The sequence below is a fragment of the Thalassophryne amazonica genome, chromosome 20 (genome assembly GCF_902500255.1).
Source record: "Thalassophryne amazonica chromosome 20, fThaAma1.1, whole genome shotgun sequence".
Taxonomy (NCBI): domain Eukaryota; kingdom Metazoa; phylum Chordata; class Actinopteri; order Batrachoidiformes; family Batrachoididae; genus Thalassophryne; species Thalassophryne amazonica.
In genome coordinates this window covers 27,440,521-27,467,314 of record NC_047122.1, presented here as the reverse complement: position 1 = coordinate 27,467,314, position 26,794 = coordinate 27,440,521, and the positions used below count along the sequence as shown (strand labels likewise).

The window sequence follows — 26,794 nt, the reverse complement described above, 5'->3', positions numbered from 1 at the left end:
AGGTGCAAATTTGGTGAGAATCTTTGAAGTAGTTTTGAAGTAATCCTTCAAAGCCTATATAAAGTGAAATCTTGATCCAGAATCTGGATCTTGATCCAGATCACCTCCAAACTTCAGTGGAGTCTTCCATGCCCTAATATCTTTCTGTGGTGCGAATTTGGTGAGAATCCATGAAATAGTTTTGCTGCAATCCTTCAAAGCGTATATAAAGTGAAATCTTGATCCCGGATCCGGATCGCCTCCAAAATTTAATGGAGTCTTCCATGGCCTAATATGTGTCTGTGTTCAAAATTTCCTTAAAATCCGCGCAGTAGTTTTGACGTAATCCCGCTAATAGTAATCCTTCACAGCCTATACTGTAGTAGTTTGACGTAATCCTGATGACAGACAGACACATGGATAAATAAATGCCAATGATTTTATTACGTCCTTGGCCGACGTAAGAATTTAGGCCTGTACAAGCTCATTTCTGACTTCTGTGATCTAAACATTATAGTACGTATAGTGAGATCAACATAGCCAGGCTTTCTTTGTGTGAGTTGGCTCCACAGGGATTACAGCTGATGGCATGATCCATCCATCTTCTATACCCTCCATCCATGCATTTTCTATACCAGCCACACCAATTAAGGAGGATGGATGGGGTGGGGGGTGCTGGAGCCTATCCCAGTAGTCATAGGGCATGAGGCATGGTACACCCTGGACAGGATGGTAGTTTATCATAGAGCCAAATATAGACAGAAAAACACATCCCACGCACAGTCAATTTAAAGTTTCCAACTCACCTAACCTGCATGTCTTTGCATGTGGAAACCGGAGCACCTGGAGGGAACCCACGCAAACACGGGGAGAACATGCAAACTCCACACAAAAAGGCCACAGGTGGGAAGCGATCCTACGACTCTTGCTGTGAGGCAACAGTGCTAACCACTGTTAACCACCATACTCTGATGGCACAATGACTATGGTTATCAGCCTGATGACTTAAACCTGGCTTCTGCTTCAGGCTTTATATTTTCCCTCAAAAAAGTCTCATTTGAGTCTTTGGCTAAAATAGACCAGTCTATGAATTTCAGACAGAGGTAGACAAGAAATATGCTGATTATATAAATATGTTTGTTCCCATTTGTTATTTTACTTGTTAATTCTTGCCTACATTCAGAGCGCTTAAACTTTAAATCTGGTACAACAGACTTAAAAAAATTATACTTAAGAATTGCATTTAGGTCTGATTTAGTGTAGATGTCTTTTTTTTGTTTTTTGCCACATCAAAGTAGAGAAGCTTGAATCTTCGACTGGACAGGGTTGCGACCACATCAAAGTGAAATTAATTTTATAGATCATTAATTTTACTCATCATTCTTATTATAACTTGTGTAAATCTAGTCTGAAAAACTCGCACAGTGGATATCTTAAGGTATCTAGTGAACGGGTTTACCTGGAACAAGTTATTCATGCTCAGTCACTTATTTTAATGGTTTGGCAACTTGCTCCTTTTTATGTATTGTTGTGATATTCCTCATGTATTTTATTATATTGCTGTATATTTTGTAGATTAAATAAAGACAATTGAATCTTACACTGATTATTACCAATTTGTTTGATGACTTGAATTTGAAAAAGAGCTTTATACATTTCAACAAAATCCTGTCCTACAGTCACCCTGAGCTATTGCACCATTATCACTACAGTATGACATCTCAAAACAGTGGTAAATGTGATTAAAAAATAATAATAGAGTCATCAATTCTGTAATAGCCTGGTCTGGAGCAAATTGGATACATTTTCAGCCCAAAGCCAAACATTACACAATGATACATTGAGCTTATACCTTATTAATGCAGTGCAGTACCATATTGACAAAATGCAGAAATGTATTTCAGGAAAAGTGCACATCGCAACATATTACGCTGTGTGACTTTATCCACACAGAGAAGTTGTGCACTATGTGGCACAGATTCTCTCAGAGCTCCACTGACAAAAAAATTCTACTCTGTGATCAAATTCTGCTCATTTTGATTAATGCGGTGCTAAATTTACAAGTGCACACAGATGGAGACCTGAGATAGAACACCATTGTTGGGTGTTTATGTGAGTAATAATAATAAAAACAAATATATTTATTGGACACAGAATAGAAGTTTGTGCAGCCAATGCTATTCAAGAACTTACAGTGCCAGCTGATTGTAATTATTTGAACTCTTCAGGCAGGTAGATGAGCTAATAAGTGAAATCGGCTGTTTTAAGTGCACTTACTAAAGCTGGGGTTACCCACTCTCCCTGTGTCTGTACGTGTCCAAGACACTGTGTGTCTCTGCTTGCAGCAACATCTCAGTGTGTATGTTGTGTGATGATGATGAGTGGAGCATTCACCGGCTGTTGTTCTTGCAGTTTGTGCTCTGACTGCAATGAGCAGCAATACCATCACAGCAAGTTTGAGTATGTTCGAAATGCGCGATCTGAGCAAAACGCACATTTTTGTTGTATATTGCACAGTGAGTGGTCGGCTTAGAAGTTTCCCAGCATTCATTCATGCAGTAGTTAAGCATGGTGGGACCATGTGCGTTTGATTCCACGTCGAGTGGGGCTCTGTGGCCTCTGACCTGGTCTCTGCAGTCACAGAATGTTCACTGTAATCTGTTTATACAACCTTTTTATGATATTGTGTGCTCTGTATCCATGATCAGACCACATGTTAAGTGACTGACCAGTGTTTGACTGATTTCTTTTTTTTAAAGGTCCCCTGACAGACTTTGCTGTGTGACTTGACAAAAATCTTCAAGCCTAAAAAAAGCTATTTGTAATGCTCTGTGCTCAGTGTATTGTATGTTTAGATGTATTAAAGTTGTCCCTGTATTAAGCATAACAATGCTTTCGTAGTTTTGGGTCACTGTACACTGAAAGCAGGTACAATAAATTCATGTTTAATAAACTTCATGCAAATCACAATAAGAATCACAAAGTTTTTTTTAATAATACTTTGGATTTAGCAGCACAAATTTCTGGTGTGAACAGAATTTATTGAGGAGTTTAAACAGCAGCGAAAGACTGTGAATAGAATTAAAGTCCTCGGTGCAGCTTCACAAAAAAGTGAGCCGATCTGGCAAGATGAAAAATTCAAGTAGATGACTAGCAATCTATTTGTGGAATGTACACGCAGGTTTATATCTGGATCAGTCATCTTACTGGAAATGTGACACGGGGTCAATCGGCTTCTCGGAAACAAGAATTAGTATTATTATTTTGCTAATTGGCCTAAGGTGTTTTGAAAATAGTGCAGATATTTTGAGTACATTTATTTAGTGATTATTGTTCATTCTTGGAAAAGATTTATGCTTTGGAGGTGAGACTGATGTGCCTAAATGTTTTATCCTTTTCTTCAAATGTGATATGTTTCAACAACATATTTAAGTTGAATCAAATCAAAGCTGAGGATGAAAAATCAGTGATGAAAGATGAGTGATCAGGATCAAATGTCAGCATGGAGAAGACAAAAAACAGACATAAACAGCCACCTGTCAGACTTTGTTAAAAGTGAACTTGAACTTATTTATTTGGCACACAACTCGTCAATAACAAAAACTGATATACAAGACAATTCCAGTGACATGTGTGACCAAAAAGGAGGTGAGCAGAAGTAAAGCTTATAAACGCCCACCTCATATATACATACATACATATATACACATTACCTACCCCCAGATCAAGCACACAGGCAACAGTGGTAAGGAAAAACTCCCTCTGATGTATTTAGGAAGAAACCTCAAGCAGACCAGACTCTAAGGGGTGACCCTCTGCTTGGGCCATGCTACAAACACATTTAACAGCACAAACTCAAATCCCATTATCATAAACATATCAAGTGAACATCGTGTCTTTGTCTACATACATATTTACATACATATACACACCAAAATACACCTACACATACATACATAATTACACACACACACACATATATATATGTGTGTGTGTGTGTATATATACATATACATAGATATACATACACATATGCATACATGCATATATACAAATGAATGTTACTGAACAAGTTCACAATTACAACTGACAACACAAAACCCATCATACTTCCTTAGATACATATCTTGAAAACATCATTTTTTATATTGATTTTTAAACTGATTGATACTTGGACATCGTTTGAGTTCATCCGTCAGGTTATTCCATAATCTAGGGCCACACATGGAGACACAGAAACCTTTCCTGGTCGTCCGAGCGCCAGTAATTTTAAAATGATACAAGCCCCGCAAATTATATTTTCCTTCTCTCTCAGTAAAATATTCTTGAATTCTAAATGGCACTTGTTTTTTTTCACTTTATGCATTAACTGAACAGTCTTGAACGAAATCATATCATTAAGTTTTAATATTTGAGATTTAATGAACAGTGGATTGGTGTGGTCTCGATAACCTGCATTATGAATTGTCCTTAATGCTATTTTTTGAAGAATGACTAATGGTTGCAATGTAGTTTTGTAATTGTTGCCCCAAACTTCAGCGCAATAAGTCAAGTAGGGTGCAACCAATGAACAATAGAGAGTATGTAGTGCTCTGAAATCAAGAACATGCTTTACTTTATTTAATACTGCAATACTTTTTGATACCTTCATTTGATATTGCTGAATATGAGCTTTCCAATGAATTTTTTCATCAATAATGACACCTAAAAACTTATTCTCTTTGACACGTTCTATGTTTACCCCATGTATATTTAACTGAATTTGTATGTCTTTTTTTATAATTTCCAAATAACATTAATTTGTTAATATCAAACCATCTCTTTAACTTTATCATTTCTGTTCCTAAATCAGATAATAATTGTTGCAGATTTTCCCCTGAGCAAAACAGGTTTGTGTCATCTGCAGAGAGCACAGTTTTAACCATATCTGAGACTTTATATAAATCATTAATGTATAAAATCAATAATTTTGGGCCCAACACAGAACCCTGTGGTAGCCCACAAATGATGTTCAGATATGAAGAACAGTATTCCCTGAGTTTAACAAACTGCTTTCGGTTTTGTAAGTAGCGTTTAATCCAACTCAGAGCAACTCTTTTAATGTTTGTGTTTGTGTTATTTGTGTTTGTCTTTGTCAATGTCTTTTAATGCAACTCTGTAGTACTTTGCCCAAGACAAATTGCCTCTTGGGGACAATAAAGTTTATTCAATCAATCAATCAATCAACTCCTCTGATCCCATACAGTTCCAACTTTTGAAATAATATATTGTGATCAATTGTGTCAAAAGCCTTTCTTAAGTCAATAAATAAACCTGCAACTATTACCCTTTGGTCCACGTGTTTATTGATCTCTTCTATGGAATCGAGCAATGCCAGTGTCGTGGAAAAGTAATCATGAAATGTTAGTAATAGCAAAGAGAAACTGTAAGGCAGCACAAAATGCACATTTTACTTTGTAAAACAAAAATGTTTAGAGAACAGTCACAGTGAAAAAGGCGTTTGTTTACAACAAAGTTTTATTTCTTTCATTTTTAATCTTCACAACGATCGGCAACAATTCACCAAATATAGAGAAAACAAAGAGGAGACCAAAATCAATTCAAGTTTATAACTGCACATCTAGCATAAGAACTGTGAGCACAGGAACTCCTCAGGGCTATGTGCTGAGCCCCCTGCTCTGCACACTTTTCACGTATGACTGTGTAGCCTCCCAGAACCACACTAGCATGATTAAATTTGCGGATGACACTACAGTCAGTCTGATCACTGGTGGGGATGAGACAGCATACAGAAGAGAGGTGGTGGCAAATCTGGTAGCCTGGTGTTGCGACAATAATGTTTACCTCAATGCAGACAACACCAAAGGATCTGGTTCTTCTCTTCTAGGATCTTCTCATATTCTCTTTTAATAAGCTTCATCCTGTGCAGTCAGGCTGCTTGTTTTTCTGCTTCACTACCTGAAACTCCAACAAGCAACAAGCTCTGAGAGAGAGAGTCTTTGGTCTGCAGAGCTTGTTGCTTCTGGTCTTCTCATCTACCACCACCACTGGCTTCAGGAAATCTTCGGGGATGATGCTGCACATCGCTCCACAATCTATCTGGAAGTTCTTCATATGTTTCTTGCTAAAAGCTGAGCATTTGTTATTTACCACAAAATCTACAGCACAGCCTGCTGTTGTTGATTTTCTGAATCAGCGCATGTTCTTTTTCCACTGTTATTGTTTTCTCCATATGGCTCAACATATCGATACATATATATAAACAGCATATATATGTACACTACCAGTCAAAAGTTTGCACACACACACACACACACACACACACACACACACACACACACACACACATATACATACATATATATATATATATATATATATATAGAGAGAGAGAGAGAGAGAGAGAGAGAGAGAGAGAGAGAGAGAGAGAGAGAGAGAGAGAGAGTAGTGTTCAGAATAATAGTAGTGCTATGTGACTAAAAAGATTAATCCAGGTTTTGAGTATATTTCTTATTGTTACGTGGGAAACAAGGTACTGGTAGATTCAGTAGATTCTCACAAATCCAACAAGACCAAGCATTCATGATATGCACACTCTTAAGGCTATGAAATTGGGCTATTAGTAAAAATATATACACACACACATATATACATATCAGTGTGTCAGAGTGCATGGAGTGTGCTGGACTGAGTCTGAACCCTCCTTTACATGAGGACGGTGGGGTCCTGATTTCCTCTGCTGCCATTGGTCAATGTCAACGTCACTCTAAAGTCTGAAGAGAACGCTTGGTAAACGTGAGTAGTAGGCCCGCCCCCGTAGTAAGCCGTGTGCGGATGCCCGTTATTTGTGTTGTGACAGAGAACACGATTGTGAGAGTCAACAAGTTCACAAACAGCCCCCGTTCCTAAAAAAAACTGGACTTAGAGGCCGCTCCGTGACTCCACAGAGCCGGACTCCCAGCGGGGCAGAGCAGATGGAGGCTGTGCCGGCCAAGGCGAAGCCGCAGGGCCGCCTGCTGCTCTCCACTCCGCTGGATGCCAAAGACGAGCTGGAGGAGGTAAAGTGGACGGGGATAAAGGATTGCCGGTTTACCGGGGACAGGGCCGGGGCTCTAAAGAGGCTACGGAACGATTTCTGAAGCTGAACAGCGGGTAGTCACTGGTAGCGTAGCCGGTGTTAGCTTGGCCACCCTTAGCTTAGCTGTTAGCGCAGCTAGCAGGCCGTTAGCTTAGCATGCTAATCATAGGTAAACATGGACAGGTGCGCATGCGCTATGAGCATGACAGCTTTGTCATTTAGAGTGAAAATGTCTAATGTGAAAAGTTCTAATGTCAACTTAAGATGTTTGTAACTGCACCGTGTCTTGTCAGGGTTCAAATAGAAGAGCACTCCTGACTGCCTGGAATCAAAGTCCCTTTCAGCTTCATTTAGGTACTAAGTGGTACAGACAGTTGCCCAATTCTGGATCACCTTTTTTAAAGTCCTGCTATACGGAGCTATAATGCAACTGAATGTCCTTTATTGGGTATTGTTATATTGGGTATTTGGATGTTGCTGAAAAAGACAGGATAATTTAGCCCTTCTACTTAAAGTGTGAAGCCAAATGGATCACTTTTCCCGGTTCTGGATCACGACACTCTGTGTCACTTTGGGGGCATTCCTGGCATCTGGCTGGAGCCCTTCTAATGCAGAATGATGCACACTGTGCCTGAGAATGTGTTTTGAACACAAAATGATATAAATTATACTTATTAAATGAGAATTTACTTAGTTTCGAAAGGCACTGTTATTTGTTTTTACATGCAAAAAATGAAGTGTGGAGGTGAGATTTCTCCCTAATTAAAACGTAGAAGCCCCCACATTCATCCCTTTTCGTGATGTTGAGATGACCCCAAAGTACACATGGCTCACAAGTACTAACACGAGGCTGCTGCTTCAGTGATCCACAACCGGCAAATTTTCGCGTCAGAGATAAATGCGTGCAGCAATTAAACAGCAAGACATAACACACTGACATTTTCTACCCAAGTAAGTAAGTATTTTCCCACTCTAGAACCAATGACACTGAATGGCTAACTCACCTTTGCTACTTAATAGAGATCGTCACTTTCACACTTGCAGGAATGAGTGAGTCAGAAAATACGCACACACCACAGACACTGGGATGTTTTGATTCCTCTGATGATCACAAAGATGGCTGGAACATGTTTTGTAGACAAAACATCAGTCTTTCCATTGGTACCAAGTATTAGCTTATTCACGTTGATTACGAGAAACAGTGGCGCAAATGCTACAGCAGTGATCCGGAACTGGGCAAGTGACTGTACTTTTGTGCTGCCAGCCAGGACTTTTTTTAAAATTATTATTTCTGTTGCCTGATGTGGCTGAAGTGAGAATGCTGGGATGTGATGGATAGGAGTCAGAATGAGTAAATCAGAGTGACGGAAGAGGTAAGACACTTTAGAGATGATGTCTGAGACCTCAGATTGAGATGGTTTGTGCAGGTCAAGTGGATGCAGCATCTGCTTCACCATACCACTGAGCCACTTTGATTCCTGGATGGCAGCCAATGATCCAAAGTCACCTTTGATCTGCTGCAGCCAGGTCAAACGTGGGCATGTCCTACATCTCTAGCTACTGGGGGCCTCAACACTGAGGCACCTGTGTTCTGCATCATGACCAGAGAAACAGACCACATGGATAAAATGTAGCTGATGCTTCCTCACAATGTCAGTGATCCTCCTCATCAGATTCTCACTAAGTAACCATTCGTTTGACATAAAGTAATTTGGGCGGGCCCCAAGGATCTCCAAAGGGACCTGGTACCAAAGACCTTAGGTCACTGGTTAGAGTCCACGTCTGGCAACCATGCAATAAGACAGCAAGCAATGGGCCCCTAAGACTGAAGATGTGCAGAGGAGGGGCCCAGGGTATAAAGGGAGAAGGATGCTGAGGATGTAGCCATCAGGCAGGAGGAGAGGGAGGCCAAAGAGGATTTTTTTTTTTTTTTTAATGGATGTTGGAATCCGGAGGGAGGCCATGGAGGTGGCTGGTGTGACAGGAAGATGCAGAGGGGCAGGGTGAGATGGAGCCTGATGATCTACTATGGTGGTGCCAAGAGTAGCTGAAACAAGGCTAGCATTCACTCAACATCATATTGGTCATCTTATTTAAATCTAAGATCCAGAAACATGTTGGTTGCTTTAGGGATCAGGCTCTTTGCAGACTTTCTGCTGTAATGTACTCGAGTTCATTTCATATTCCTGTGGAGAGTCTGTCAGTCACAGCAGGGGAGGAGCCTCAGGGTAGACTAATTCAGACTTGTTTCCTCATCATTGTGGTTTATTTGTCATTTTGTTGATGTCTCACAGCCATCCACAGAGGAAGCTGAATACAGTTAATCAGTTATTTCGTTTTTCTGAGTTGCTTTAATATTTTTTAACAAATCTGTGCACTTTCATGAATCTTCCTGTGCTGGCTCTTTATGAAGAGAACAGTATATGTTCATTTGTTTTGTTGGTTTTCTCTTTTTGTCATCTCAAATATGTGAAAGTTAATATATCTCAGTCTTTGTAGCAAGATTCTAATTGTGATCATTGTTAAACCCCCGTCACACATTGGCTGATTGAGGCCAAATTGCATCAGAATGGCACATCTGGCCACAGTCGGGAAGTATTGAGGTGCGGTCTGAAGACAGACGGACGGCAATCACCGAGCAGTCTACATGTTTAGTCCCATTCTCTCGGCTGTCCCAAGTGTGTTGCACAGTTCAAAGCACTCTTGGCACCATCGCAATGAGATGCATATCTGACGGTGGTCTATGTGCAGTTTCTGCATCATCTGATAGCAGTCTACATATTCTGACGGCGTTATAACAGCATTTGAAACAATCTGATCGCGGTTGATTGTGCTCTGAGATGGATCAGTCATGCCCAAGCCTGCCGGCATGTTGTGCCACATATGTTGACCTCCACTGGACCCCTGCCAGGAAGGGCAAAGAAAATGTTGATATGTAATAACATGTATGTGGCACTCTGACATGCATCATTGTGCACATCAGAGGCTCGGTACTGCGCCCCAAAATGCAGCTGAAGGGGATGTCACCACTGTAATGCACGTATTATTACATATTCTCCTCCTAACTCTGTAGCAGGTATGACGTGGAACTCTTTCCCCAGCCCATGACAACATAAATAAACATACAAGTCACCTCCAGTACCCCAGAAGCGTTCCACAGCGCAGACAGCAGTCAGGGACCGCAGCATGTGGTGAAATCCCTTTCACCCAGATGTGCTGTGTGCTGGCAACATCGATCAGCTCACAAATGCATCATCCACCTCAGCATAAATAAATCCCACCTGCACCGATAATCCAACTGGAATTGTGTTAAGATGCACATCAAGTATGCTGAAATGGCCACAAGTGAAGGAAAAAGGAAATGGTGAGTTGGCTAGAAAAAGAAGAGTTACAAAAAAGAGAAAAAAGTTTGCAGGCTGCATCTGAAGAATGTTGTGCGAATAGGGAAAGTTGGCGCACCGTCAGCACAGTTCAGCAGCAGTTGATAGAGTCCAGCCGGACAAATAAAATCTAGCAATGCTCCAGCGATTGGAGCATTATACTGACCAAACACTGAAAGGGATTTTTTTGCAGGACCGTACAACAGCAGGTGATCACTGACAGTTGTCGGCCTTTTTGTGTGTGCTCTCTGGAAGGACAGCTCCTGGGCTCAACGTGTGCATGCGCAGCGGCTCGTTCAGCCATTATGAACACACACGCAGTTGAGTGAGCATTTCGGCCACACACTCACACGCTGTTTGGATCACCTGTTCTATGCACACACGTGCGCTCACTCTGTCGTGAGAGACACACACTCCTGCCAGCGCACGCTGATGAGAGGTCAGTTTACCGCTGGGAATGTGAGGACCAGCGAAGATGTGATTGTGTGGGTGAGTGATTGACAGCTCCAATGCCGGTGGTGTCTGACGGCAGTCTGTGTCGTCGGACTGTTGTCAAAAATATGTTTGGGCTGCATTTTGCAGGTGTGCATGAGGCAGTCTGGCTGCGTTCTGGCACGGCTGATCACGCCTCTATTCCTCCTGACTGCGTCCGGATTATGACCATTTTTGCAGTGTCGGCCTGGTTCCTGCACATTCTTGCTATGTGTGACGGGGGCGTTATTTTGACTTTTGTGGAGGGTTGGCCTTCTTTGGTGTGTTTAACGTGTGTTTTGTGTGACTGTGCAGCGACTGGAGCGTTGTGTTGGGATTGTGCAGTCTTTGACAAATGGACTGTCAGAACGAGAGGCCAACGATGCTCTCACTGCTAACGTAAGAAACTCTTTACATCTTTGACACGTACTGCATGTTCATTCATGTTCCTCCAGCAAGACATCTCAAAAAATCAGTCAACTGTGTCTAAGGCCTTGTCCACACAGAAACAGAACTTTCCCTATATCATCTTTTTCTTTGTCTTTTTCAGAAAGTGTTCTGTAAACACAGCACTGTTTCAAGAAGTATCTGCTCCCACACGAAACTGCTTGAAAACGCTAGGTTACATGTGACAGGCCTGTATTTGGCACTCTAACACTTCCACAAAAAACAGAGAAGATAGAACTGGTGTAAGGAGCTAATAAGTGTAGCAGCAGAAGTTAAACTTGACAAAGAGGCACACACCATAAATATAAAGTCTTTTAATCTGACCTGTTGCGTGGATTCATCATCAAATGATGCCCTTGTTTTGAAGGACGAGTAGAAATACTTTAATTCCTTATCGTGAAAAGTGCTTGTGAATAAACACAATGTTTTAAAAGACGTCCCTTAGTGTTTGTCTGCTCCTGGTGTGTTTCTCACCCTGAGCTGGAGGATGGTGGCACTTTGTCCCACCACCACCAAGAAGAAAAAAATTAATTAGTTTAAAAGCTGAAAGTCTTTCCCTGCAATTATATTATTCATGTCAATACAATCCCAGCATTCACTACAGGCATTTTTCGTCTCTTCAGCATTATGCCAGCAATGAAATAAATCCCATTAATAATCCACCAAAACAAACCAAAAAAAGTGTTCAATTACACTGTTAACAACGACATGCCATTCACTGTGAGTGGCTGAGGTTAGAGAGGTGGGGCTATGACATCATTGTTTCAGAAAAGTTTGTATTACTTGTCCACACGAAGACACAATTCTGGCGTTTTCAGACTGTTTATATATATATATATATATATATATATATATATATATATTAATAGAATAGAGCCTTTATTGGCATTGCACATATATAGGGTGTCTCAAAAAATGTACCCAAAAGTATATTGACAGCACAGAAAACCCAATCAATATCATCAGACATTTTCTGCATGACCATGTGGCCGAAGTATGTAATTTTTCTCCCCAATGCACAGTTTTTAGTTCAGTATTTCCCTTTTGATGTTTTAACCCTTTATCTTTTACACCACATGATCAATGTAACATCTTCATCTGAAGTTTCCTAAGAAACAAATTATCCATCTCCAGTTTTCTGGAAAACCACCTAGCAAATTCAGGTCTCCTTGCTATTTGTTGGGGAGTTAGTTCACTCTGAGACTGAATTTTGTATGGAAAGTGATGCAAGTAAGGCCTTAGGATGCGTTGCACAGAACTCAAGGACATTTTTCCTGGTCTTTAATGTCTTGGAGAACAAACTTTAGGGTTCCTAAAATGAGGAAAAACACCCTTATTAATATGAATACCATTTCCTGGTATTCATATTTCAGAGTACTTTTGGGTACATTTTTTTGAGACACCCTATATACATACAACAAAATTTGTTTTCTGCATTTAACCCATCCTAATTACAGTTAGACACAATCCAACCACTAGGAGCAGTGAGCAGCCACAGTCTGCCACCCTGGGACCAACTCCAGATGTAAGCACTGCCTTGGTCTGGGGCAGAGAAAGTAGCAGACCCTAAATAAGCATGTATTTGATTGTGGGAGGAAACCCATGCAGACACGGGGAGAACATGCAAACTCCACATAGAAAGGCTGGAAATCGATCCCATGACCTTATTGCTGTGAGGCACCAGTGCTAACCACTAAGCCACTGTGCCACCACGGATAAGCCTAAACCCATCTCCGTGTGGATGGGGCATGGATGCTTATTCGCCGTCTTTGGACGGATTTCCGTCTTTTTGCAAAATCTCACCGTCTAAAAGAACTAGCAAAACATTAATTTTTATTTCCTCAAATCCATACGTGTCAACCTATACGGATTGTCCGTAAATTATATGGATTTTTCCAAGTTTCAGAGTCATACGGACGTACGAATAAAGTCTTACGGATATTCAGGGTTTGGTCTGCAGCGGCTCTGTAATCAACCGTTTCTGCAGCGCGACTCCACTTTGATGCGTGAGCCATTGAAGCAATGCTTCAAACCACTGGCTCGTGGTTCTTTGATTCGCTGCTCTTCAGAAACGGTAAGTCCGCTTCTTAACTCCTCTCAAAGCCATTAAAATGTCGTGAGTCGCTTTTGTGTGGACTAAAGTCACTAACTGGGACTCTTGTCATGTTGTAGTCAAGAAACGAGAATCGTCCTCCGTTCCATTGACACAAAATTGCTGCTTTAAATAAAATGACACCTCTTTCCAAACGCTGTAATACAGAAAATAAACTACAATTGACTAAAACGTTTTTTGTTTTTTTTCTTCCCAAAATGAGACGTCCTGTGTTCTTTATGAATTAAACTGATGCGGACATACAGCACAGCCAGCTGTAAGAGCTCAGCTCAGATATATGGAAAGACATTCATGCCAAAATGTCTGAAAGGTAATGCTTTTGACAATAACTACAGATTTTGTTTATTTCTATTTATGTCCAGAGATCAAGGATCCACCATGTAGAGTTTATTATGTCCAAAGTTTAAGGATCCAGTGACAGATTTCATATTTATTTACTTTAAGACTCAATAAAATGTTCAGTTCAATTTCAATTTAATCAGCTTATAAAGCGTCAGATCACAACAAAAGCCACCTCAAGGCACCTCACGTAGAACAGTTCAACATAAAAATTAAAATAAATAAAAATTAAAAATTCAAATACATAATTAAAAACAGAAGTAAAAGAATAAAACAGATAAAAAATAACTATTCATAAGAAAGAGACTAAAAATAGGCTTTAAGGCTTGACTTAAAGTATAGTAGATATTTTAGATTAATATTCATGTTTTGTACATCCATATTAATTTAGTCAGTGTGATATTCAAATATGATTTCACACAGGAGAAAAACCAGGATGTGAAACAATGGTTGATGTGTTTATACTGTGTTTATGTAGTTCTGTAAGAAGAAAATGTGACACTCTAGGTATAGAATGACTGATTAGATGCCATGTCAGTGTTCAGAGCAGACAAATAGGCTGACTGTATATGTATTTATTATAATAGTGTATACATGGTAATGTCTTCTGTGATGGCATACAAAAGTGAATTGATCCTAAGCAGAATCTCATCAGTATTATGTTATGTATCTTTATCTAGTCTGAAAGCAATTATCTAGTCTCTAGTCTCAAAGCATTATGAAGTTAACTAGTTCTTTGAATGTTGAGATTTTAATACCTAGTCTTTGAGCCCAATCAAAAACAAACTAAATCAAAGTTTTTTGCATGAGTTAGCTATATTTGTAAACTATTGTGTTGTTATATGTATATACTCCTACAGGATGGTACAACATGCCATACTGCATGAGATCACAAGAGAAATTTAACAGCTGTTTCAAGTCCAAATTTAATCCAAATAATGCACCAAAATGCACCACAGGGTACTTAAATTCTTAAAATTTTCTGGGGAGTTGCTGTCTTTTAATTTACCAAGACTTTAGATTGCTGTCTTTTTTTTTTCATCCTAAGCATCCATGATGGGGCCTAATGCGTGGTTCACATGGCAAGATAATTAGGCTGATATCGGACTCGATCTTCCCCTTACGACAATCTTAAGGACGCCCCGACAATTGTGATGATGCTAAAGATAATCTTATCAGATATTCCTGCCGTGTGTGGTGTGTTAAGAGCGCTCTGATCTGCTCAGAAAGACGTAAGGGGCGTTCCGATCACAAATCAGAGTTATTCAACATGTTGGATTGTCTTGGCCCGATCTCGCAGCGTGTGTGGTGTCCTCCGATTACAAATGAGCACACAGCCTGCTGAATGTGATGTGTAGCCAATCAGAAAGCGAGGTGACGAATGCATGTAGCGGAAAATTAAATCAAAACAGCTATTCTGACTTACCAGAAGTCCTGTGGTCGCGCTGTCTCCACTCCTTTAAAGAACGCCTTTTCTTTTTCTTTTTGTATCGTTTTTTTTTTTTTTCCTCTGTTGTAAATAGTCCACAAACTATCTCCGCTTGTTTACTCTGAAGTCACGTTTAATCTCGAGAGATTTTGCAAGGTTTCCTGTCTGACCTGTGAATGTTGGTGTGTGAAATCTGTTCGTGTGTGGTGTTGTTGTCCTTACTGTGTGGCTGAACACCACACACTGTACCACCAAACCTGTTAGATCTATGATTTTTTTTTTTATCTCCACATGTGGTCTCTCAGGTTTTGGAAACCTACCAACAGTTTTAAAATAGTTATGGTTTATTAACATTGTACAATTCATTGATTGTCCCATATTTAACTTACTGTGTAGAAATCTGGGGATCAACATATACAACCTATATACAACCTTTATTTATTTTGCAGAAAAGAGCTTTAAAAGTGATTAGTAACAGTGGTTTTAGAGATCCATCTAATCCATTGTTTATTAAGTATAGGGTACTTAAATTTCATGATTTAGTTGATTTGAAAATATTACAAACGATGTACCAAGTTAATAAAAATACTTTACCAACAAACATTCAAAATATGTTTGAAAAAAGAGTAAGTAGTTATAAATTGAAAGGAATAGAAGTCTTTAAAAAACCAAGATTTAGAACCAAAGTAAAGGAAAGGAGTATTGCAGTAAATGGTGTCAAATTATGGAACAATCTTAATAAAGAAATTAAAGAATTAAGGTCGCTTAAATTATTTAAAAAACATATTAAATTAGATGTATTAAGTAAGTATGAAACTATGAAGTAAGTCAGTGGGCTGCAAGAAAGTCAAAAAAAAAAAAAAAAGTAAACTGTTAATAATGTTTGGAGTGTCTTAAGTTTAAATGTAACCTGTCAGTGATGTAATCTATTAATTTCTGGTCATAATTATGAAATGGGTCAGTGGTATGTGACAAGTTAAAGAAATGCAATCTGTTAAATAATGTTGACTATGATGCTGTATATTGAAAGATTGTATTGTTAAAAGGGGCAGAAATCATAAGACTTGTTCTTCTTTCTGCTCCTTTTCATTCTGGTATTGTGGTGCTTTTGTTTTTTGCTTTTCTGTTTTTCTTTTAAATGAATGAAATAAATATTAAAAAGAAAGAAAAAAAGAAAATCCTGTCATGTGGACCAGGCATAAGGCGCGTTTGACCTCTGACCCCACACTTCTTCTCATTTAATGTCATGTTGACATTTTTCTTGAAATCAGTTTATTTATGTATAAGTCATCCCAAGGCACTTCACAAGGGTGAGGTTTAACCTTACCAGCTCAACTGAGCAAGCAGCTAGGCAGCAGTGGTGGGGAAAACTCCCTCAGGTGTTTTTATTTATTTATTTATTTGAGGAAGGAAGCTCAACTGTATGTTTTAGTGTACAGCACTTTGGTTCAGCTTTGGTTGTAGTAAAGTGCTTTATAAATAAAGATGGTATGGTATGGTACTGTGTATTCTATACATATACTGTTTATATTTTATGCAAAAAACTAAATTGGGGTATTTTTGATCACATTTCCATCACATCACATATTTCAGGTTGTCAATCAGGTCCATGTATTTGTAGAGTATATTTGAAAGGGTGATTTAAAGATACTTCAGAATAGGAAATATTACTATTGTAGATAGCTATAGATACATACAGAAAGAAATACCAATATCGTTCACCAGGCCCGGCGCCAGAAAAAAAATATTAAGGGGGCGATGAGTTTATCACAGGGGGCGGGGTCTCCCCCCCCCCCCCCCCACACACACACACAAAAAGTGCGCATCGGAGGGTACCTGCCTCTGAGCGTGCGTAATGAATTGGGTGCGCTCCTAGAAACTTGTGTATTTAGGCTACACCGTTGTAAGAGACTGACTAAGAGTAAAGAGTGATGACAGTATTTTTTAATTATTATTTGAACGTATAGACCCTCGGTCAAGTGATCTCCTGCATACCACAAAACCAAACCAGCAACTGAGAAACGACACGAGACAGTAGATTAACCCCACATAAACATTTCATGTAGATATACAGTGGTCCCTCATTTATCGCGGGAGCTACGTTCTAAAAATTGCCCGCAATAGGCGAAATCCGTGAAGTAGTCAGCGTTATTTTTTACAATTATTATAGATGTTTTAAGGCTGTAAAACCCCTCACTACACACTATACACTTTTCTGAATCAGGCATGAACATTTTCTCACTTTTCTCTCGTGTGTAAACACTCTCAAAGTTCAAACCTTAGTAGAAAAATAAGACCAACCTGTTTTCAGGGCCAAACATTTGTTTGAGAAATAAAAATAGAACGTTTTCCTATAAATAATTGTGATGGCTTTTAGAACTAACGAATTTAATTTTAACGATCAACCTACGAGGGTTAGGGACACATAACAAATTATTAATAGTGACTGACCAGTATTTCACAGTTCCTCTGATCGCGCCTCTTCGTCCTGGCGCCGCTCCACTGTCGCGCCTTTTTCCACTCACACCTTGCTGCAGGTGTCTTTTTCCGAGTGAAGAACACAGTTACGGGTAGTTGTTGGCGCTCTTTTTTCTTCTGGGCGAGAAGATTCTTATGAACAGACATGCAGAACACAATGTGCATGCTCTCCTTTCGCGGTGCCGCAACAGGTGTCCCGTCATCTCGACAGGCTGGCCTGCTTGATGAGGACGCAGAGCACAATGCACTGTTAAAAAAAAAAAGCATGCAAAATTGGACTAAAAAAATCAGCGAAACTGTGATGCGCTATATTTTCCAGTATTTCTTTTTCTTTCTTTTTTATTTTTATTTTTGATAACTCTCACATCTGAGGGGGCGAGGTTGATGATGTGAGGGGGCGTCACCCCCAAACGCCCCCTCGTGGCACCAGTTCTGTCGTTCACCATCAATCAAACCATCAAATCATCTGTGACCATAAAACATCCATGAAATATAGAATTTAAGGTTGCTCGTCCCTGGGGGGTGGGGGGGGATATACTGTTATACCAGAATTTAGATATGAGACAGAGTCCTGTGCCAATTATCAGGAGCGTAATTTAAAATGGAGGTTAAAGTAGTTCAGTACAACAATAATATGGTACTCATATGAAAGGGAGAACAGTGTTGCTTTTGTTATGTTGTTGCTACTGATTCAGCAGTGTCATGTTGTGTGTCAGTTTGTCATGTTGTTTGGTCCCTGCAGGTATGCAAAGGTCAGCAGCAGCATGAGGAAATCTGTTTGGGACTGTTCACTGTGGTCCTGACAGAACCAACTCAGGTCCAGAGGGTGAGTCATGACAAATCAGACATACCAAAAGGTTCCATCAGGAAAAAACAAAACTCTTTGTAGCAAAGGGAGGTGGGAAACCAGAGGACTCACAAAAATAAGAGGGTGAACTACCTACCACCATCTGCAAAATGAGAGTAATTAGGACACACTATGACACAAAATGTCTCCGGTGTGTCCGGAATCCCGCATGGATCTGGGTAGTTGGTTTGTCTTCCAGACACACCCACGACATGCTGTCCGGGGTGACATTTTCACTGTGGGTGTGTCTGGAGTTTGCCAACATGTTTACACCAGTCTGGACAAGGCCCAGAGGGCAAACACAAGTTAACAAAGTGAACTTTGTTGTGTAATGTGCTCTGGCGCGGTTTAGACTGCATAATATGCGTACACCCAAAATGAACAATTCCGTTGCAGAAAATTTTACTGTGGGATGTGGGGGCTTATGGCCCCGTTACACAGGATGGCATCGTTTGTGAGTCCGTTGTGTGTTCTAAAATGTTGCCGAGATGCAGAAATGATGGAGTTGGGCTGCTACAGATGATGTCACATTTCCACAGAGATCTACTGCTTTCTTGACATATTTGCTAGATTTGAGTGGTTTTCCGTGGTCTGAAAGCATGACGTCATATTTCTTCACTGTTCATGTGCTCTCCGAGAGAGAGATACAGGCAGATAAAGAGAGGTCAGTGGTGGACAAAATGAGCTAAATATTAAATGATTCATTTTCCACACTCTTCAGTTTGGATTTATCTTGTGTGTGTGTGTGTGTGTGTGTGTGTGTGTGTGTGTGTGTGTGTGTGTGTGCGCGCGCATGTCTCTCCGTCATTCAAGTGGGTGGTGTCAGCTAAATCGGTGGAAAAATGACCTCATTGGATAATTATCACCTTTCATTGGACCTTTTATGGCTGGAAAGCAACTGAGTCATGAAAATTATAAAGATTTTTTTTTATTTTGTGGGGACTGAAAAAAGGTCACGTGACTTGACCAGTTCAGAAAACTCACTTTGTCCTCTTTTAGCCAGAGCTCCACACAGAGCTCTGTGAGTCAAACTCTGGATTATACAGTTCATGGGAAAAAATAAAGCTTATGGTGAGTCCACAATGAACGTAATGTACCTATATTTATATATCAAAACATTCTATGCGAGGTGTTGCATACAAATGCTCTTTTGGGCACCGCAGTGCCTTCTGTCGTGAACTTGTCACATTCATGGTGTGCTTTTACAACTTCCGACACACTGCCACCCAATTAAGACACATGTCTGTGAGACAAATATGTTGGGGAATTGTGGAAAAAACTGTCAGTGTGTTGCATAAGCCTACCCCTTAATCAAAGAAAACTTCTATTTTAATTGTCAGCATCAAGTGACCCCTTCTGGTCACAACTTTGAATACACTTTGTGACTAAAATGCCATGCTTTGTAATAGAAATGAAAAAAATCTCATTCAAGTGAAAATAAACATTTGTCCAAGCTGTGAAAAGTGTGTGTGTGTGTGTGTGTGTGTGTGTGTGTGTGCGCGCGCGCAGTGTTACAGAGACTTGACGCTGGTCAACAGAGATGGCATGAATGTGGTCCTGGGTAAGATAAACCAGCTCCTCATGGAGAAGTTCCTCAAGCTGCAGGATGGACCCCGAACTCAGGTATAACTATCTAATACTGTAGTACTTAGGTACAAAGTAAAACTGCAGTATTTATGTAGTACACATGTATAGTCCATGCAGTGTGTGTATTGTGCCTGAGTAAGTGTTTGCGTGCAGCTGGTGTGGCTAGTCAGGGAGCTGGTAAAGAGCGGCGTGATGGGGGCTGATGGAGTCGTCATGACGTTGCTGAAACAGATTGCAGGTCAGAGCCACAAACAATGATCATGACTTCAAGAGTAATCAATAATCAATAGCATCTTCACATTGTGCTCTGGTTGTTCTTATTTTGTTCCTGTGCAGGTGGAGACATCTCCTCAAAGAACCTGTGGTTAGCTGAGAGTGTCCTTGATATCCTGGTGGACCAGAAGTAGGTCTTTAGCTCTTACAGTCAGCTTTTATTGTGTATATATACACTTGAATTCTCTTTTTTTCTTCTTCTTCTCCTCCTCCTCAGGGAATGGGTGATAAAGAGCGGAATGCTGATAGCGATGTCAGTCTATACCTACCTTCGCCTAATTGTTGACCACGGGGCACAAAACCTACTGGTTTTACGCCAGAAAGAGGTTGACTTCTGCATCAGCATGCTGAGGGAGAAGGTAAGAGATGAGGAGGGAAGGAACCTGAGGGAGAAAGTAAGGAGATAAGTAAAAAAGGAACCTGGGGATGAAACCTTTTGCGCTAATGGGCCTGACATGTATGTAAATTTAGTATAAGTTTGCTTGTGATGAAAGACCTATAAGAAGACAAGCCAAGAAGGAAAGAAAAAAATAAGTGAGGGATGGAACTGAAGGGCTGGTTGGTTAGGCCCCTTTACAAAACAATTAGTTTTACATCCTTGACATCAGAAAAAAGTGGTGACGGCTGGCGGATTTTTTATTTTTATTTTTTTCTTAGAAAGAGGTACATATGTCATTTCAAACCTGAAAAATGACACATACAGCACCTGCATACCAAGTTAGGAACTGAAAATATCATATTTTTAGAATAAATCTTGTTTCAAATTGAAATTAAATTGAAATAGTTTCTATGTTGAATACAGTCAATGTACTGCACACTAGTAGCATGATAAACATGTATATTGTGTGTGAGTGAAACGGAACAACTTGACTGTGTGGTTGTCAGTGGCCGTCTTTGGCCAAAGCACACTCTCCACCTAGCGGACGTGCCGGTTCTTGCACCAGCTGTACCAGCGTCAGTGAAATTCGGCAAAAACACAAAATTGATGCAGGCCAATTTCGGCATGCGGCGCCTTATTTATATTGTATGTGTTACGTGCTCACCACCACATTCCCTGCCAGTTCATTATCATAAGCTATGGGCTTCACCACAAGGATTATTATATATATTATTATTATATTAAGTGTGGGCTTGCTGTGAGCTTGCTAGCAATGACAGAGACTTTATCGCTGACTGGAAGTTTTGCATCCCTGAATATCATTGATTGTTACATTACATCATTTTCAAGCTGCACTTTGAAAGATCATTCTGATGTTCGCTACTTTCTGCTTTATGTTTGTGCTGTTGAGGTGCAACAGAACTCTGCATAACACTGCCATGTGTCTCTGAAAAACGGCCGCCTTTTATCCCTCTCAAATCTGTGACAAACTGCACAAAACATAATCAGTGTTTTGTCCACTTCCTCTACTGCCACTCAACTCCTTTCTATATTTTAAATTCCTGCTCGTGCTTCAGCCAATAGACCTCTTTGGGTATCACCCCTGTTCCAGACAGTCCACACAGTCCAGTACGTGTGCACCTCAGCAAAGATTATTTTATTTTATTTATTTATTTATTTATTTTCAATTTGCTTTTTTGCTGACATGGCTCTTTACTTACACCAGGTAATTGGGTAATCAGATTAGACTTATTGTCAGGTGTAAAGATGATGTCTAAGCTGTAGAAACTGTTAGTGTAAAGTTGGAAAAGCCTTCCTTCAAACAGTGTGGCGTGTCAAGACGTCTTTCTTTTAAACTGAAGAACATGTTTAGTAGGGATGTGAATCTAACAACAACTCATGATTCAATTCGATTCCGATTCTTGGGGTGACGATTCGATTCAGAATCGGATTTTCGATTGAAAGAGTTCTGAGAAATAGTTATATTACTTAAAAAATGTTTATGTTTAAGAAAAGCAGCTTTACAAGGTTAATCAAGTGATTCTAAGGATGTAAATTTACTTATCTGCTTTGCTCGTTCAGAGTTGGCTGGCAGTTTAGCAAAGTGATGGAGTGTGTGCTGGTCAGTAGTTTGCAGAGACTGCTGCTCCGCTTCTTTTAGCTCCAGGTGATGGCGTCACATGTGGCCTTGCGGATTTGAAGTGTTTCTGAAGTACTTGACTTTCATTTTGCAGATTTTGCACACTGCATAAGTCATGTCAAGCTCCTTCTTACGCAGCAAATAATAAAATCCAAAATGCGCTCAAACATTTGCCTTCAGCGAAGACGGTGTTGGCTGAATTAGCTCTTCGTCCACCACGCTAAGCTGCAGCTCATGAATGTTTGAAGCTGGCCGGACCCTCCATTCGCGGGGACGCTGTAGTACAGAGACCATTGCCTGACAAACAGTACACACAGCGAGTAAGCAAGAAAATGTTTAAAAAATTGCTTTTTAAAAATCGATTCTTGGACATTTCGGATCGATTCAGAATCTTAATAAATAAGAATCGCGATTCGGACATGAATCGATTTTTTTCGGCACCTCTAATGTTCAGGTCAGTGGTGAGAACTCTGATTGTTTTTGGCTTCTCCACACAGTATATTGAGCACCAGTGTACCTTTAAATGGTTTGGGGTTTGATGTTACCAAAACCCTACATTTGGAGCTGTCCAAAGTCTATTGACAGATGAGAAAAACAAATTCCGTCTTATTCCACAAAATATCAATAAAACATCATACAACAGGTTACATTTGTGGCTCAGATTAAATTCTCTGTGTGCAGTTTATGGAGTGTCTGATCATCGGCAGAGATCTGGTTCGTCTGCTGCAAAATGTCGCTCGGATTCCAGAGATGGAGCTGCTGTGGAGAGACCTGCTGCACAATCCACAAGTCCTCAGTGCTCAGTTCACAGGTACAACTCCTCAGTCCTTACAGGTCCTTAGTCCTGAGGACCTTGGTAAATCTCCTCAGGACTGACTTGTCCTCAGATCTCAGGTTGCCAATGAATGTCCTACATTTATTGGAAGTTTTTGAAGATTTTGTCTTTTTATACCTCCCTGTGGCTATTGAATTAATATTTCCTTTCTTTTCTTTTTTCTTTAATTTGTAATCCAGTCTCTTTCCTTCCAGTTTGATCATTGCATTTGGAAAAGTTCTGGGATTTGGATAAAGCCATTTCAAAGAGTGGTTGATTTTGAGGTTTCTGTCTCAGGTGTCCTCCAGCTGCTGACAGCTCGCACCTCCAGGAAGTTCCTGGCTTGTCGCCTCACTCCTGACATGGAGACCAAGCTGCTATTCATGACCTCAAGGGTAACACACTTTATTTTGTTGCTTTATCACCTCCACAAAGGTTGTGGTTGTTCAAGTCAGAACCAAAAGCATTCAGATTTGGCTCAGATGTAAGGGTGAGCTCACCCTAGGCACTGTTTTGTGTGAATGCTGTGGGCTGGCGCCAGGTCGCCAGTGCATCTGGCCCAACTGGACTCAGCCGCTGCGACACATGATCACAAACAAAGCTGAAACACAGCTCTCATGTCACTGATATGACTGTTCGGTGTAACAATTACAACTAATATTATTATTATTATTACTACTACTACATGGTTAATACAGTCTTCAGTTCATTCAACAACATTTGGGTTAAAAATAGGTCTGGGTTCTCACTTTACTGATGAATGTGACTCGTGTTCATTGAGCAAAGCTGCAAAATATTTCCGTATCTACTGCTTCCATAAAAATCTTGTCATGTGTGCAGTATGATTGATTGATAAATGCCTTATTGCATAATTTATTGGGAGGGGGCAACCTTTATATTGTTTTATCAGTGGGAGCAGATGAAGCCCATCCTGAAGAAAAAAACTTGCAGTTCCTTGACTTGCCGCTTGAGACTGACTCTATAAGTGAGCAGGTTCCTATTCATTCTCACTCATCACTCACTCTTCTTCAACTGCTTAATGCAATTAAGGGTCATAGGGGCTGAAGTCTATCCCAGCAGTCACAGGGCATGAGGCAGATTACATCCTGGACAGGATGCCAGTCTGTTGCAGGGCCGCATATAGAAAAACAAACACATACACACGCACACCTACGGACAATTTAAAGTTTCCATTCTATCTAACCTGCATGTCTTGGTTGTGGGAGGAAGCCAGAGCACCCAGAAGGAACCCACACAAACATGGGGAGAACATGCACCTGCATATAGAAAGGCTGCAGGTGGGAATTGATCCCACAACCTTCTTACTGTAAGGCAACAGTGCTAACCACTAAGCCACCATGCTGCAATTCCTATTCAAGCCCATCTTAAAATGTCCAACTTGAGAGCAGAAAAAACATTTTTACAGCCTGGTACAAAAAACAGTTTTGGTCTCAAAAGATAGATCCCTTCCATGAAAACGTTATGGTGGTGGGGGGTTGGGGGGTTCTAACGTCTTAGTTTAAGTGTTTTAGGCCATAAAGTTATGCATGATTAGGGGCACGGTGGCTTTGAATGACAGTGGCAGAGCCTAGCGTCTCCACCTCTCATCTATGTGTTAATAGCCAAGTAGCGTGTGTGTGTGTGTGTGTGTGTGTGTGTGTGTGTGTGTGTGTGTGTGTGTGTGTGTGTGTGTGTGTGTGTGTGTGTGTCTTTGATCATGGAGAAACTGGTGAGAGCTGACATTTGCTGTTTGGTATGCTTATGTATTTTTGGTCAAGGATGAACGCTGTGAAAACAAAGTTGATATGACTAATATTTTTGGAGAAATTAGGGATATTAGCTACATTAAAAGCGAAGTGGTGTCTGTGTATGTGTATCTGTGCATGCATGATTTTTACTTAGTAAGTTCAATGTAAGTACATAATATAATTGCAAATACATTAAAAGTACATGGATAACACAAGAAAGTGAAAATACTTATTTCCAATATGGTCCATTTAAAAATAGAATTAACAATAATAATGTGTATATGATAAGAACCTAAACAATTTATAAATACATTGACAGTAAATTAACATAAAAAATACATAATTAACAGGATATAAAAGGGTTGTGTGCTTCCTCTAAAAACTGTTGAGGTCAAAGGTTCTAAAAACATTCCACATGCCACATTTATCACACGCCATTCCAGCTCATTATAGAAACTTTGCATAATTTATTACCACCATTGAAAAATGTCAGCTACCTATTTTATAAATACTACCCAATCTAGAGCCGGTGGATAATGTGCTAGTAACATCTATAACCCAGTGTACACTGGCAGCAGTTGCTAGCTGTTGTGGGTAGCTGTCTGTCATTTTGAGCATTTTATTACAAACACCTGGAATAATATGTCTTGTTGTGTGGTGAAATGTCCTAACAGATCATCTGAGATGTCCTACTGCAGTAGATTTCTCGTTATCTAATGTTGTATTTTGTGTTCTATTGGTAGTTGCACAATGGTAATGCACAATGACTGAGAAAATCAGCAGTTGTTGGGGTTGTTGTTGGATTGGTGGTTAGGGTTGTCTTTGAGATCTTTAAGGTCATTGTTGAGGGTGTTGGTCATTGCAGTTGCCATTGTGGTTGTCATTGGGGCCATTGTTGTTGTCCATGGGTTTGTTGTTGGGGTCATCATTGAGATTGTTGATTGTAGGGGTGTTTCTTTGGGTTTGTCATTAGGGTTGTCTGCGAGGTCATCGCTGGGGTCGTTGTTGAGGTCATTGGCCATAGAGGTCATTGTTGGGGTTGCTGTTGTTGAGGTCATCAATGGTTGTTGTTGAGGTTGTCGTTGGGTTGGTTGTTGATCATTGAGTCCAGATAAAGACATTGAATTGTGGCTTTTTTTTGTGACTGAATTTTAATTATATGTGGGCGTAGCTGTTTATGTACAAATTACACAATTGGGCTTCTTTTGTTTTCAGGTGCGTTTTGGGCAGCAGAAACGGTACCAGGATTGGTTCCAGAGACAGTACCTGTCCACAGCAGAGAGCCAGTCACTGCGCTGTGATTTGATTCGTTACATCTGCGGTGTGGTCCACCCATCCAATGAGGTGCTGAGTTCTGACATTCTGCCACGCTGGGCTATCATTGGCTGGCTGCTCACCACCTGCACGGTAACACATCTGAATCATGACACAACATATCAAATCAATATCTTTATTGATCTGTGTGATTAACCGGTGAAATTAAATCTGTCTCTGCAGTCTAATGTTGCTGCTTCAAATGCCAAGCTGGCTCTGTTCTATGACTGGCTTTTCTTCAACCCCGAGAAAGACAGCATCATGAACATAGGTGACCGTTTTACTGACTTTAGACATCACTTACATCAATCACTTGATGTCCTTGTGGGCTGAAACATTGCCTCTGTCTTTGTGCCTCAGAGCCGGCCATCTTGGTGATGCATCACTCCATGAAGCCTCATCCAGCCATCACGGCTACGCTGCTGGACTTCATGTGCAGGGTAACACACTTACACACTACTGACATGGTGAACACCGAG

The 26,794-nt window shown here is 40.3% G+C and overlaps 1 protein-coding gene across 1 annotated transcript in view; it reads left to right on the top strand.

Moving 5' to 3' along the window:
• The first annotated feature begins 6,776 nt into the window (after positions 1 to 6,776).
• LOC117502060 (integrator complex subunit 3) overlaps positions 6,777 to 26,794 on the top strand; it is a 40,469-nt gene continuing 20,451 nt past the window's right edge. The window contains exons 1-12 of the mRNA XM_034161050.1: positions 6,777 to 7,037; positions 11,224 to 11,307; positions 18,457 to 18,540; positions 20,071 to 20,184; positions 20,302 to 20,386; positions 20,485 to 20,551; positions 20,639 to 20,780; positions 23,121 to 23,250; positions 23,551 to 23,648; positions 26,217 to 26,408; positions 26,499 to 26,586; positions 26,676 to 26,755. Coding sequence (XP_034016941.1) covers positions 6,954 to 7,037; positions 11,224 to 11,307; positions 18,457 to 18,540; positions 20,071 to 20,184; positions 20,302 to 20,386; positions 20,485 to 20,551; positions 20,639 to 20,780; positions 23,121 to 23,250; positions 23,551 to 23,648; positions 26,217 to 26,408; positions 26,499 to 26,586; positions 26,676 to 26,755 — 1,248 coding nt within the window. The 5' untranslated portion in view covers positions 6,777 to 6,953. The remainder of the gene's footprint in view (positions 7,038 to 11,223; positions 11,308 to 18,456; positions 18,541 to 20,070; positions 20,185 to 20,301; positions 20,387 to 20,484; positions 20,552 to 20,638; positions 20,781 to 23,120; positions 23,251 to 23,550; positions 23,649 to 26,216; positions 26,409 to 26,498; positions 26,587 to 26,675; positions 26,756 to 26,794) is intronic.